The sequence below is a fragment of the Tupaia chinensis genome, unplaced genomic scaffold (genome assembly GCF_000334495.1).
Source record: "Tupaia chinensis unplaced genomic scaffold, TupChi_1.0 Scaffold000341_1, whole genome shotgun sequence".
Lineage (NCBI taxonomy): Eukaryota > Metazoa > Chordata > Mammalia > Scandentia > Tupaiidae > Tupaia > Tupaia belangeri.
The window spans coordinates 3,051,604-3,066,485 of record NW_006159835.1 but is presented as its reverse complement, the minus strand read 5'-3'; the positions used below and the strand labels follow the sequence as shown (position 1 = coordinate 3,066,485).

The following is a 14,882-nucleotide window of genomic DNA, read 5'->3' as shown; positions in this document are numbered from 1 at the left end:
CCAAAATGCAAACTAGATTGAATAAACACAACAAATGCCTTAAAATAAATGGTAGATTGGGCTGGTTCTGTGACCTGGTGGTTAAGAAGGCTAGATCCCACACAGTTGAATGTGGTTCAAGCCCTAGACCTGGAAGCCTGAGAAACATGCTGTGTGTGTGTGTGTGTGTGTGTGGCCAAAATCTTTTTTTTTTTTTTTTTGAGAGATTTTCACTGTAGGGCGCGTGCGCTCGCCAGACAGACAGAGAGAGACATAGAGACAGAAAGCGAGAAATCACCCCCCAGGGGGGATGGTCACACCGCAATCCCTTCTCCTCCATTCTCCTCTCGGGATCTTGGGCACGCACGCACACGCGCCCGGCGTGAGTTTTAAGCCACCGGGTCCAAGACACGAACTGCGGTCAACTACGTGGGAGTCCAGCGACATAGCCATTACGCTAACTGCTGGTTCCCTGTGTTTCCAAAATCTTGAAGGGAGAGAGAGATAGAGAAGGGATTGTGGCATGACCATTCCCTATGGGGAGTGCTTTTTCCTCTCCTTTCTTTATGTCTGTTTCTCTCTGGCAAGTATGTGCACCTTTGAACAAAAAAAAGAAGAAATGGGGCTGGCAGATGGTATGGTAGTTAAGGATTAGACTTCCATATGGCTGGCTGATGTTTGAGTCCTGGACCTGGTGGCTTACTTTCCCACTTTCCCTCGCTCTCTCTGGTCAAATTTAAAATAATAATAATAAAATTAATTAACATAATTCTTTTTAAAAAAAGAAATGATCATTAAAATGAGGAAAAATTTTAAAAATTGGAACAATCATTTAAAAAGAAATAAAATCTGTAGAAGATAGGAAAAGAAGATTGAACATATTCATATGGAAAACAGCTCATAATCTTTTTTTTGTGTGTGTGGCAAGTCTCCCCTCTGTGAAATTGATGCTTAAAATATTTAGGATTTTGGAGTCAGTAGATGGTGTAGTTGTTAAGGTGCTGAACTCCCATGTAGTTGACTGTGGTTCGAGTCCTGGATCTGGTGGCTTGAAACTCATGTTGGGTGTGTTTGCATGCATACCCAAAATCCCAAGAGGAGAATGAAGAAGGGATTGTGGTGTGGCCATTCTCCCTGGGGAAGGGGGTAATTTCTCTTTCTGTCTCTCTCTCTGACTCACTAGTGAGCACACACCCACAATAGCAAAAATCTCTTTAAAAAAAAAAAAAATATATATATAGGATGTCAAAGGAGATCAATTACACTGAAATATGTTAATGAAGTACATATTTTAGAAACTTTGATATAATGGTATATGTGCTTTTTTACTAATATATTAGGTAACAATATTTTATCCATGTGCCATTCCTAAGGAATCTGCTAGAGAAGAGTTTCCAATACCAACACGAGTGGAGACAGTGGCATAAGGAACTGAAGCAGTGATCGTGGTGGAGGATTACAACATAGAAGGAAGGATCATGAGGTATGTATCTCCTGGTGGAAATGCACATCACCAACTATGAAGTATTCTTACCCAAAACATCAAATATGAATCTATCACCACCACACCTGGCTTTCAGGTTGGACCAGGAATAGAAGCCGGGTCACCATGTGGTCCCAGCATGCAGGGCACAATGTGTTAGTGACATGGTCAAAGCCTACTCTACTCAAAAAATTGAAAAGGTACAGAATTTGGAATGAATTATTAGAAGCAAGCAATGTTTTAAATACTACAATTTGTGAACTGTTTCATAGGTTTTCAAAAAATTGGAAAGGAAGTTTTTTTTAATTCTATGGGCACTCATTTTGAAGTAATTATATGTATTATTAAATACCATATTATCCACTCACTCATTCAAACCTTTAAGTATCTATCATATGCACAATGCTTTACTAAATATTAAGGGAATACAAAGATACATTTTTAAATCATGCCAACTTTCAGGTTTATAAACTAATAATAGTGACAAGTAGTTTAACACAAACTGTAGGAAAGGAATTACAAGCAAAAATCTGCTAATTGAGAAAAAACATCTTATTTCTTAATTCAAAGCATAAATTACCAGTTGGGAAATGCTACTATTATATACAACTTCATTAGTTCATCCTTTTTAAAGGATGGTGATTATTTTTAGGAAAAGTCTTATAACTTCTGTAAGATTGGTTTGATCTTTTTAAACAAAAATATGCTCAAAGAGGAAAAACGATAGATTCATTAAATCAAATGAACATCACTCATAGACGGTGTCTTTGCAGAAATATGCAAAAAGTTGAGTACGTTGTATATATATAATGAAATAGTTACATCTGAATTACTTTGGAGGCTTGCCTTAGACAAGTTATTAGGCACAATTTCATCATATTTAAAATGGATGATATTTGCCTCTGACTAAATTATAACTCACAGATGCTATAATTATTTCCATCTGTAATAATACACAAGGTTAAAAAAATCTAGCATAAAAATTTCCCCAGTAATTTACATACCAAAATTATGTGGGCTAAAACTGGGGCTATGAAGAAAAAGTGAGGTCAGTTGTTGGCATGGTGGTTAAAGTGGCTGGATCCCACATGTGTGGTTCAAGTCCCGGACCCATGGCTTGAAAAACATGTTGAGCGCATGTGCATGTGTGCCCAAAATTCCAAGAGGAGAACAGAAGAGAAGGAATTGTAATGTGGCTATGACCCTCACAGGGTGCTTTCTCAGTTTCCCTATTTCTCTTTCTTTCTCTCTGTCACTGTTTCTCTCCAGGTGAGTACACAAACCATCTAGCAAATTAAAAAAGAAAAGAAAAAGTGATGATGGTATGACTAACCTAACAGTTAACTCTCACTGCAGAAATGAGTATAAATTTACAAGTAGCTATTTTTTCCCCATATTTTATTAATTTTTTTCAATGGTTCAGACAAGAAACTTAAAATATCTGGCAAAGCAAGTTGAGAATTCATTTTATGAAATATAATAGAGGAAAAGAATGGGCAAATATTATAATTTAAAATATTTATTGATTCATGCTTTCCAGTAAATTTTTTTTTTAAATTCAGGCACCATAACCAATATTACTCTCTGCTCTCAATACAAAGCCATTTTCCCCACTCAAAATCATGAAGTTATGTATATTTTTATAATTAATGAATTTGTGACAGCTATGATTTTCACTTTATAAAAATACAACTAAGATCACAGTACCAAATGGACGGTATGTCACAATGAAAAAGTTGAAAATGAAAAAGCTGAATAGGTAAAGCCTTACTCTGACCACAAGACCAATGAGCTGGAATCAACCTTTACAGGCTACAGATGACTTTACTCAACAGCCCTGCACATATTGAAGGGTCCCAGTAGATGTTCCTAATACCATAAATGTAACTGCTGACACCCCAATGCTGCAAACAGCAGCAAAGAAACAGAAAGGAGACCTTGCTGATTCAGTTTTAGTCTTCAACAGATTTCTCTTCTCCACTTTCATCATCAGGTTCATCTTTTTCCTTGTAAGAATTCTGGCTGTTAGTATCAATAATATAATTTTCTTCCTCATTCTCTCCTTCTTCTATTTTTTCTTCTTCATTAAAGCTAGAGGAAAAAATTTATCAATCTTTCAAAGAAAAAATGATTCGGGTTAAAAGTAAACAAACCTCTTGCAATGTATGCCATAAGGCAGCCAGTCTTTCTCAAGTGTAAGAGCTCTAATGTCATCAAGACAGTTCTATATGGACAGGCAGATGGTGTATGGTTACATCACTGGGCTCCCACGTAGTCGACTGCGGTTCAAACCCTGGACCTGGGCTTAAAACTCTTACCAGGCCCATTTGCTGTGTACCCAAAATCCCAAGAACAGAATGAAGGAGAAGAAGGGATTGCAGTGTGGCCATGCCCCCTGGGAGGTGATTTCTCTCTTTCTCTCTCTCTTTCTCTCTCTGTCTCTCTAGTGAGCACATGTTCCCTATAGCAAAAATCTCTTAAAACAAACAAACAAACAAACAAAAACCTAAAAAAAAAAAAAAAAAAAAAAAAAAAAAAAGCTCGCTCTAGAAAAGTGCCAACGGGAAATGAGATATTCCTCTAAGAACTAATTTATTTCAAAACTTGATTGACTCTTTAAACTTCATTTGAAAGCATGCTCTTTTTTCATTTTTTAAGTTATTCTGCTTTAGAATGCAAATACTTCATCACCATGAAATATTTTGAATGTGTTACATATGTTAAAATATCCTTATGTTTTATAATAGTTCATATGTTCTCAATTTAGGTAATTAGGTAAAAGCTTTTCGAAATAATACAGAACAGAATTTTATGCTTTCTTGCAGGTAAGCTTTTTTTTAAAGGTAAGCAGTTCAGATATCTTATATATGTTACCTTTCTTTATCTTCAGTGAAACTTTTCGTCTCTTGATTGCTGAAGTACTCAAATACTTTTCCACTTTGGCCTTTCTTTGAAACAAACTCATCAGATATTCCTAGTGCTTTTAAGGTGTTAAAATAATGCTTTTCTGCTGCCATTCTTGCATTTTTCTATAGAAAAGACAAACTTTTTTAGATGAGAACGAAGACTCAACTTCCATTAAAAATATATGGGTTAAAAGGTCCAGCAAAAATTAAGTTCAACAACCACAGTGGGTTGAAAATACGCATATGCTATGGCCAGCAACTACACTCCTACATATGCACCAGAGAAACTCCTACATATGTGCCCCAGGAGACATGTTCCATACCGTACTACCTGAAATAGCCTACCACTGTAAACAGTCCAAATATCTACCAAAAGTTGGATGGATAAATAAACTGTGGTTTATTCACACAACAGAGTAAAACAGAGCAACGAAAATAAATGAGCTGTGTCAATGTGCCACAACATGGATTAATCTCGCAAATAAAATACTAAGCAAAGCACCAAAGAATATATATGGTATAATTCATTTATAGGAAGTTCAGGAACAAGTAAACTAAACTATATTGTTTGGAGATAGGTACATAGGTGGTGAAACTGCACCTATGAAAAACAAGGAAATGCTTATTTCAAAAGTGAGAATGGTGGTTATGTTTAAGGGAGAAGTAGAGCGTTGTGGTCTAGGAGGGGAAAGAGGGGTTTCTGGGGTGCTGGTAATGCTCTGGTTGTTATTCTGGGAGGCAGACACATGAATACTGTCCTAAAATAATCCTTTACACTGTACCTAAGTTTTATATTTTTTTGACTGTATAAAGATACCAGGAAAAATTGGTAAGAAAACAAGTTCACGTAATAGTTGTCAAGGGTTTTTTAATTTTAGATGCCTACTGCTAATGTTTACTAATTACAAGCCATACCCTAAGCCATCAAAGATGATAAAATCATTAGTGTTGGGCTGACTCCACAGTGCAGCAGTTAAGTGCCATGCTTTGGGAGCTGGATCCCACACAGCCCATTACAGTTCGTTCTATTTTTTTTTTTTTTTTTTTTGCTATAGGGTACATGTGCTCGCCAGAAAGACAGAGAGAGAGAGAAAGCGAGAAATCACCCGCAAGGGGGGATGGCCAGGCCGCAATCCCTTCTCCTCCATTCTCTTCTTGGGATCCTGGGAACGCCACACACTCACCCAGTGTGAGTTTAAGCCACAGGGTCCAGGACTCAAACCGTGGTCAACTACATGGGAGTCCAGAGATATAGCCATTATGCCAACTGCTTGTCCCCAGCCCACCACAGTTCTAATCCCAGCCTTGACAGCTTGTAAAGCATGCTAGATAATTGTGCGTGCATGCCCAAAGTCCAGATGGGATAAAGAAATGCAAGAAAACAGGACTACAGAACTGTCATGCCCCACTGGGGGTGCTTTCTCCTTGGTGAGCATGATGCCTTGACATTACAAAATAAAAATCATCAGTGTGTTGTTACGTTTACTCTGGAGAGGAAGCAAGGGATTTATAGCTAAAAGAACATGAATTTTGGAACTGGGTTTAAATATACAAAATGTCCTGTCTTTGGGATCTGCAAGTTCAAAGTCATCATAGTTCCTGGGACTATAGGCCTTATGGAGCTACAAGGTGTCTCCGTTTTCACTTATAAGTTGGCTTCAGTCCATTTTTAGCTCCTGAATAGTTCTGAACTAGAATTGCCCTCTGGACCTCTAAGGTATTACTGAGAACCGCCCAATTCTAACATACCTACTGCATCCCAAACAAACAAAGAACCCAAACAACGACCCTGAGAGGTTCAATGGGTTGCTTAAGGCCACAAGGCTAGTGAGTGATAGAATCCAGTCTCTTGACCCTCTCCTGGGCCTTTTCCACTTCATTGTGTAGCTTTTCTAAGTTGGAGTGGATGTCTGAGAGTTTGAAGGTAGCCTAAAGCCAGACTTAGGCTTCGCAGTTGCCAGATCTTTGTGTAACCCAGGCACTCCACTGGAATGAGGGACCAAGAAGTCTAGAACCTGGAAAAGAAGCTCTAAAACCGTTGCTAAAATGCATCTATTATGAACAATTTTTAGAAAAGTAAGTAAAAATGCATTGAGAGGATGTAAATACCAAAGACAAGCTTAGAGAACTCAAAGGCAGGACCAAGGGAGAAATAAGAACTATACCCCAAAGATTGTAGAGAATAGATACCCAAAACCTGCTCTGAACATATTAAGAACAGTGTATTCCAATTTAAGCAAATTAAATGTAAAAGAGATTAAAGATACTCATCAAAATGAATGCTAATAAGCTTTCATCGAGTTTGGTATAAAATTCAATTTAACATCTATTCAGTTAATAAACATTGTGATTTCCAAGAAGCATCACAGCTTGGTGTTCTGTAATGGAGCACAGCTATATTTTTCTAGGAGATAACTCAATAATAGTGAGACCTAGCTTTGCGCAGTGGCAGTATCGTAGCCAATGAGGTCTATCCCAGGCGCGATTATTGCTAATTGAAATAATAGTGAGACCACAGTTAACTGCTGTAGATGGGCAATGTATAAAGTTGCAAGTAAATTCATGGTATAGCAGCCGTTCATCGGTGGTAACAGTCATAGCAAAACAGATTGAAAGGGACAAAACACACTAATTCATCTCAATGAAACCAAAGCAATGGTGATTCACTGCTACAGTCACTCTATTAATAGAAGTAACTACCAGGAACCAGCAGATGGCATAATGGTTATGTCACTGGACTCCCACACAGTTGACCATGGTTCGAGTCCTGGACCCTGTGGCTTAAAACCCACACCAGGCATGTGTGCATGCATGCCCAAAATCCCATGAAGAGACTAATGGAGAAGAAATTGCAACATGGCCATCCCCCTGAGGGGTGATTTCTGTCTGTTTCTCTGGCGAGTAAATGCATCCCATAGCAAAAATCTTTCTTAAAAAAAAATAAAAATAAAAATAAAAAAGAACTACCTTTTAATATTTTATATCAAGGTAAATGATGTGTAATTATTATAATAGAAAGAAATATTCCTCCCTGCATTTCACCATGTAAAAGAACTGTAAAGATGAAGAAATAAAATGAACAGTTAAGACAACTGATATTGGGCAGGCAGGTGCAGTGGTGGTTAAGGGTGCTGGACTCCACATGGCTGACCACAGTTTGGGTCCCAGACCAGGCAGCTTGGTTTCTCACTTGCCCTCTCTCTCTCTGTCCCTCTCTGGCCAAATTAAATAAATAAATAAAGTTAAATAAAATAATTCTTTAAAAAAACTGATATTGGGACCAGCAGTTAGCATAATGGCTACATCACTGGACTCCCTTGTAGCTGACTGTGGTTTGGACTCAGTGGGTTAAACTCACGCCAGGCCTATGTGTCTGCGTGCCCAAGATCCCGAGAGGAGAATGGAGGAGAAGGGATTGTGGTGTGGCCATCCCTTCTGGGGGGTGGTTTCTCTTTCCATTTCTCTGTTTTTCTCTGTCTTTCTGGTGAGCACACGTGCCCTATAGCAAAAAACTGTCAAAAAAACCCCAAAAAACTGATTTTGGGGTTGGCAGGTGGTGTGGTGGTGTGGTGTGCTGGACTTCCACATGGCCGACTGTGGTTTGCATCCTGGACCTGGTGGTTTGCTTTCTCACTTTCTCTCTCTCTCTCTGTCCCTCTCTGGTCAAATTAAAATAAATAAATAATGCTAAATAAAATAATTATTTTAAAAAACTGATATTTTACTATCAAAAATCTAAAAATCAAAAAAAGGATAGGCTTTGTTTCTTCTAGAAACTAGCATAACAAATGACAATGAAATTTATGTTTAATCCATGCCCTAGTTTGAAGGGAAAGTATATGTATATATATATACATATCTCTTCTCGGGATTTTGGGCACTCACGCACACACACCCGGCGTGAGTTTTAAGCCACCAGGTCCGGGACATGAACCGCGGTCAATTACATGGGAGTTCAGCGACATAGCCACTACGCTAACTGCTGGTCCAGGTATATTTATTTTTTATAACCAGAAGTTTAGTTTATAGTAATTCTCTTTTTAATCGTTACTGAATACTTATGGGAGGGAGGGTATGGGGACAGGAACATGTTTTGGGCAGAGGGAGTGGAATATGTGTGGGCCAACCATGGGAGAAGAAATATCAGCCACACAACTCCCTGTTTTCAACATTTAGATTTTCTTTATGTGTTTAATTTCATATACACCATTTATTTTGCCCTATTTTCTCTGATGCATAGAAATGGTAGGAATTCATAGCATGACAAAGCTACTATGCAGGCTGATACTTATCACTAATATGTTATAATAGTACCCTCCCTGGGCTAACCCAAGAAAGAAAGAAAAAAAGGCAGTTATCCACCTAATTTGACCATAACTGTTCAGTTTGGGCTCAATAATTTCTTTTTCCTTATTCATGATAGAACACATGCACACACAGTGACTCCATCTGTAATATGGAAAGACCTCCCTTATAATAAATACCCTTTAGAAAAATTAAGGACAAGACCCCTTGATACCATTCATCAAAAATGAGAGAAGGGGGAGAGAGATGAGCACTCTCTACAGGGTCTGGGCACACCACAACCTCCTTCCTCCAGTCTTCCAGCCATCAGATCTTGAGCACTCACACACATGCCTAATGTGTTTCAAGCTGACTGGGCCAGGGATTTGAAGGGACTTGTCAGACAAGATCCAGCTTCTCAGCCAACACATTACTGCTGTGCCTTGGAGCAAGCTGGCCGCAACAAATGTTATTAACATATTCACTGTACTAGACCTTGCCTTAGATGCTAGGAAATCCAAAGACTTGACTACCACCTGCAAAATTAATCAGCCAGAAGGGAAGAAAAACCATAACATGGATAATTTCACGCAAAGCAGTAGAGGCAAAGGCAGAGGTGTGCACAGACTAATAAAAGGATGCAAAGGAAAGGGCATCCATCCAACCTGGGGAAACAATACAACAAGTGATTGTTTGCTGAGACTTGAACTAGTGGGAATTAAACAAACATAGAAAGAGGTTCTCAGGGTGCTTAGAAAACCACATGAATAGATTTCAACTTCAAAACTAATAGTCTGGTATGGCCAGAAAGTAAAGAATGCACATAGTTGAAATAGGGGCAAGGGGGCAGAAAGAGTGCAGTAGTAGACAGAATAATGAGGTAACAAGGATCATGGAAGATTCATCTTCTAGGAGGAGGCAGGACAGCTTAGGAGTAAGTTGGAAAGCAGCTTGATTTGGATTCTAGTATTTGTTCTGCTATTTACTAACTACAAACATGAGTTACTTACCTTCTTTGATCAGTGACTTCATCTGTAATATGGAAAGACCTACCTTATAGTACCCTTTAGAAAAGTTAAGGACAAGACCCCTTGATACCATTCATCAAAAATGAGAACAAATGGAATCGGTAAGATGATGTGCCACTGCTATTGGAGGTCACTTCCTACCTATGGGAAATACTTTGGCAGAGGAATGAGAAAGTCAAAGCAAAGATATAATGGCTCGCTTTGCAAAAAGTGAGGCAGAAAGACCAGTCAAACTATTATAATAATTAGAATAGGAAATAATGGAAGTTTTATCTGGCATTTCACCATCAGGGATGGTGAAGGGAAGATCCAAAAATGATTTAGGAAGAAAATTTGACAAGTCTCTCAGTGATCAACTGGAGAGAAAAAGTGGCTCCTAGTCTTCAAACCTGTACATCCAACCAATGGAAAAAATTAAGAAAACAAGGTGAATATAAGATGTTTATGAGAAATCTGAGTATTGGGTTGTCGGAAAAGTCTTGACACATTTCTGCATAGAAAAACATAGAAAAAAATGTATCTTGACATTTCTGACAACTCAATAGATCTGTCTACCAGAGAAGTGAACATAAAAACTTGCAGTTCAGAGCTGGAGATCATTTCTTTGGGTTAAAAGTCATCACTCCATGCTATATAATCCAGAATAGTTTATAATGATTTTTTTCTCCTAAATCTGAAACAGATGTTAAAAAAAAATCCACCTTTTAAAATGAAAGGTATTACATAAAACTATATCCAAATCAGTAAGTAAAAGGATGACACAGCTTTAAGAGACCATAATATGCTAGGTGCACTTGCCATATATGTCTGTTGTATCCATTTAGTAAAATCAAAGTCCACTGTTAATTAGACAAGTTTGTTTTTCTTATAGGGAAGTCCTTTTAGTAAATGTAGATAAGATTAAAAATTATAAACTAAAAAAAAAAAAAACTGGCAGAAATAAATCTGATTCAATTGGCAATTTTGTTTCATATTTTAATTCTCAGAAAAACCTCCCAATCTTAATCATGAAGCTTCTCTTTTAACATTTGGCCAAGTGGGTACTAAAAAAAAGGCCAGTCATTAAAAAAAAGGTTGTGAAACCAATATGTTGAAGTGAAAATGAATTGGCATATGCTCATCAACAAGATCCAGTGCTCAGATTTTAAGCAAAGTTACTTACTTGGCTGATTTGATAAAACTGTCACAGAAACAATAACATGTCTCAATAATTATATAAGAAAAATGGATTTAAAAAAAAAAAGCTGACAATAACTCTTAAATTCCAACAAACACAACCTGAGCAACTCTTTCAAATAGTAGTGGCCTCATTTTTAATTTTTCTTCTCTTTCTTCTAGTTCTCGCCGGTATTCTCTTATCCTTTCCTTTTCACTCTTTCTAAAATTAAATAGAAGGAATGTAATTTTAAAAGGTCATCTAAGAAATAAGAATTTCCATAATGTAATATTTAGCTCAGATGATAAATCAGAAATTATGAGCACAGTTTACAGTTTACCATAGTACCTTTTCCTGACTCGTCAATTCCCATGGAATACACGCTAAAAATCCTAGATTATGAGGCTGCACACACACTGGGAGTAATCTGTGTGCTTCAAGGGTTCTGAAATAGTCAAGGCATAAAAAGGGGCTTCCAACTGGCTTGAGGTGATGAATGAACACCTTCTTATCTCATAAGTATATAAAATCAAGAAAATTTGGCTCAAATGAGATATGTTGTCTTTACGGAATTCCCCCTGAAAACAAACCTTGCTCTTATTTTCCCCCCTAAATGAAACCTACAAAGGTCGGTAGCAAAGTTAATTAAGTCAGAGCAGCTCAAGGGAGAAATGGGGGAGTATGGAAGTATAACATACAGAAGAACAGGATCCAAAGCACATAAATTCATTTTAAGTATATTTAACCCTTTGGACAAGATCCCATAATGAATTTAAATTATGCTATTTTCTCTATGTAAGATATATTAACATTGCCAAGATAACAAGACTTCATGGATTAGAGAAAACAATTGCACTTTAAGATGATAATTATGCTTAATTATACACAAGCTGGTGGTATTAAAAAGCTACTCTATTTCCTAACAGTGAATAGTATATTTCTAAAAATACTTTTGTTCAAGTTCATCAAATTAAGCTCTCTCTATCAATGGATTAATTATATTATAAATTAATATTCATTGTAATTAAAAGCATATAGTGATTATAAATCAGGCTAAAAATTAATAAATCATAATACTTACCCAGCTTTAGGGGAGATATTTTCCTATTTAAACATGAACATTTCTGTGTACAACATCTAGAATACTGGTTTTCAAGTTTTCTGCTGTAGAATAGTAATGTTCTGTGAAGGGCTCTAGGGGTTCTAAAAATTTTTTTATGTTGAAAGTGCAACAAAATGCAATATGTACTACAAAACATTAACACACAGGTGTTAATTAACATAACATCACATAATTGATGTTAATTAACCTCAGTGTGTTAATTTGCGCTATCGAATTTCATACAAACCTTTGAACAAAGTTCTCTGATATATTTGTTTATTAAAAAATATTTTGAGATATAGCAAGCTGTTTAAAACCAGCTTTATTGGTACAAATTAAGATTTTTCTCAATATTGTACTGTGTAATCAAAAGTAATATAAAGAAAAAGATCAGATGCTGATAAAAGATTATAGCTATTAACCATGGCCATAGTAGAAATTGTTTCCTTCATCAACATAGCTTTGTGATTCTCACCATGAAGGAGAATATACTGGGTTGTTGGGGAAGTCATGATGTGTTTCTCTTTGCATAGAAAAATACATCATGACTTCCCCCACAACCTAGTGCACGTTGGTTTTCACCATGAGGTGAGTATGTATGTGTGTTGAATATAAGTAACTGATAGTCATTTGAATCCATAAATAGCAATACCATTCTAATCTGTTCATATGTTGGTATCCACTGAATTTTTAATAAAAAGAAAGTCTGAAAACCAATGATCTGGAGGTTCAGGATCTTTTCATGATACCTGAGATATTTTACTCTGGACTTAGACATCTGAGCTAAACTTTGATGTGAGTCATAAGCCTTAGCCCGGGTTGTCAGGAGTTTCTGCAATTCTTTTGTTCTTTGCTTCTGTTTAGTAAGGATCCGATTTCTTTCTTCTTCCAACATTTTCTTTTCCTCAAGTGATCTCCTGAGGGCAACAAACTAAGGCTTAATTCACTTTAAGCCAATGAGAATGTTCAGCAAAGACTTAAGAGGGGATAATTCAAAGGTTGAAAAAAAGGGGCAACCTTTGGAAAAGGATTTGACTTGTAAATTGGGAAATCCAAACTGACTATAACCTTTTCTATCTCCAATTATTCACACAAGGTAAAATACATTTACTTATGGGAAGAACATCCTCTGGAAAAATATTCTATGTTATATAGTAAAAATATCTTACAGATGCAATAATGATTCTTAATATTTTCAAATTTACCAATATAAAATAAACGGAGTTACTTACACTAGCTATGCTACAACTACAAGTCAGTCAGTACTATGTCCTAGTTACTTACCTTATGGCTTGTTCTCGTCCTCTGGAAGATACTGTGGGCACAGGAAGGTTGGAGCTACAAGGCATGGGCTTTGCACTTGCACACTTTACTGGTGATTTACTATGCCTTGGAGACAAAAAAGGCCAACGTGTTTCTTTTAAATTATTTTCATCTGCTTTAATGTCTGCCAAAATTTTCTCTCTTTTAGTAGATGCACGTGAAGATTCATGAAGATTAAATGGTTTACAGACTGTCAAGAGTTTTGGACATGTGTGTTCTGAGAGGTGTTTCTGGTATCTCTCAGGAAGGTCTTTACAATCAGGAGTTTGGCACCTAACCTTGTGTTTACACTTCATCTTTTCAGCCTGTTCAGAGTACTTGGGATTCCTGAAACACCTGAAAGCTGGCCTATGAGATAGAGGGGAGGAATTCTGTGAACGCTCTTGGGCTTTCAGTTGTGTCCTAATGTTTCTATAGAGCTCTTCCTCTTTTAACTTGTCACTGATAGTTGAACTATAAGTAGATCGAGGTATAGGTCTGGCTTTAAATCGATTTGTTTTCTTTTTAGACTTCAAAAAGTCTCTCAGCTGCTTTTCCTGGGCTGCCCGCTTCTGTTCCTCCCTTGCAATAAATTTAAATGGCTTTTGTAAGGCCAAAAGAGCTTGTTTGTTTTTCTCCTTCATATTCTTCCTCCGTTCTTCATTTTGCTTGACCATGTCATGATAAAGAGGGAGTAAGACACATTCAGGGACTGGATTAGCTCGGAATTTCTTCTTACACTCTAAATCATCTTCTTCTTTTCTCTGCAGTTTCTCTATCATTTCAATATCTGATTTAGATTTCATGGTCTCTTATCTTTTCTTCTGTTCTCTAATCATCATTTGAAAAGGTTTAGGTATTGTAATTGTTGGCACCCATTCTTTTGGTTTCTTCTTTGGTTTTTCAACTGCTCGGAAGACAGTATTGTCACACTGAATATAATCTTCCACACAAAAGTTTGTCCACATGTTGTTAATCAGCTCCTTAGCATAGGTCATAATTCTGTTTTTTCTGGGACACCCATTTTCTAAGTTGGGCAATTCTTCTTCTGAAGAGGAAAACTGGCCTAAGTCAGGCTCCGAAAATGATATTAAGGAGACAGGATGAGAGTTCTTTTCTGATACAGATCTAAATGAGAATAATTAGGTTATACTTTCAACTGTATGTGACCAAATAAAAAATTAAAATAGAGTTATATATTTTCTTTTTCTTTTGTTTAAAGAATTGTTTTATTCAATTTCATTCATTATCATCAATATTTTCAAAATTTGAACAGAGAGAGAAACAGAGAAAGTGAGAAAGTAAGTTGCCAGGTCCAGGACTTGAACTGTGGTCAGCCATGTGGGAGGGCCTTAACCACCATTCCACCTGCTGGTCCCAAGTTCTATATTTTTTAAGATCAGGATATCATTGGTGAGAAGGGAGGAGCTAGAGACGGGCAGCAGGTGGCATGGGGTGTAAGGTGGCTGAATCCCACGTGACCAACTACATGTTTAAATCCCAGACCCTATAACTTGAAAAATCACACCAAGCACGTGTGTGTCTGCGCTCAAAATCCCAAGAGGAGAATAGAGAAGGGATTGCGGCATGGCCATCAGGGGTAATTTCTTACTGTCTCTCTGGCAAGTGCATGTGTCCTATA

At 37.1% G+C, this 14,882-nt stretch overlaps 1 protein-coding gene and 1 non-coding gene across 2 annotated transcripts in view; one reads left to right on the top strand and one right to left on the bottom strand.

Annotated features, from left to right (window-relative positions):
- Positions 1 to 3,398: 3,398 nt before the first annotated feature.
- The window catches only part of FAM161A (FAM161 centrosomal protein A), a 24,980-nt gene continuing 13,496 nt past the window's right edge, over positions 3,399 to 14,882 (bottom strand). Inside the window, 5 exon segments of the mRNA XM_014589222.1 lie at positions 3,399 to 3,553; positions 4,337 to 4,491; positions 10,959 to 11,058; positions 12,688 to 12,855; positions 13,223 to 14,368. Of these exon segments, the coding sequence (XP_014444708.1) occupies positions 3,415 to 3,553; positions 4,337 to 4,491; positions 10,959 to 11,058; positions 12,688 to 12,855; positions 13,223 to 14,368 (1,708 nt within the window). The 3' untranslated portion in view covers positions 3,399 to 3,414.
- LOC114008457 (U4 spliceosomal RNA) lies at positions 6,803 to 6,947 on the top strand. The gene has a single exon (XR_003549986.1). It is a non-coding gene; the product is annotated as a U4 spliceosomal RNA (small nuclear RNA).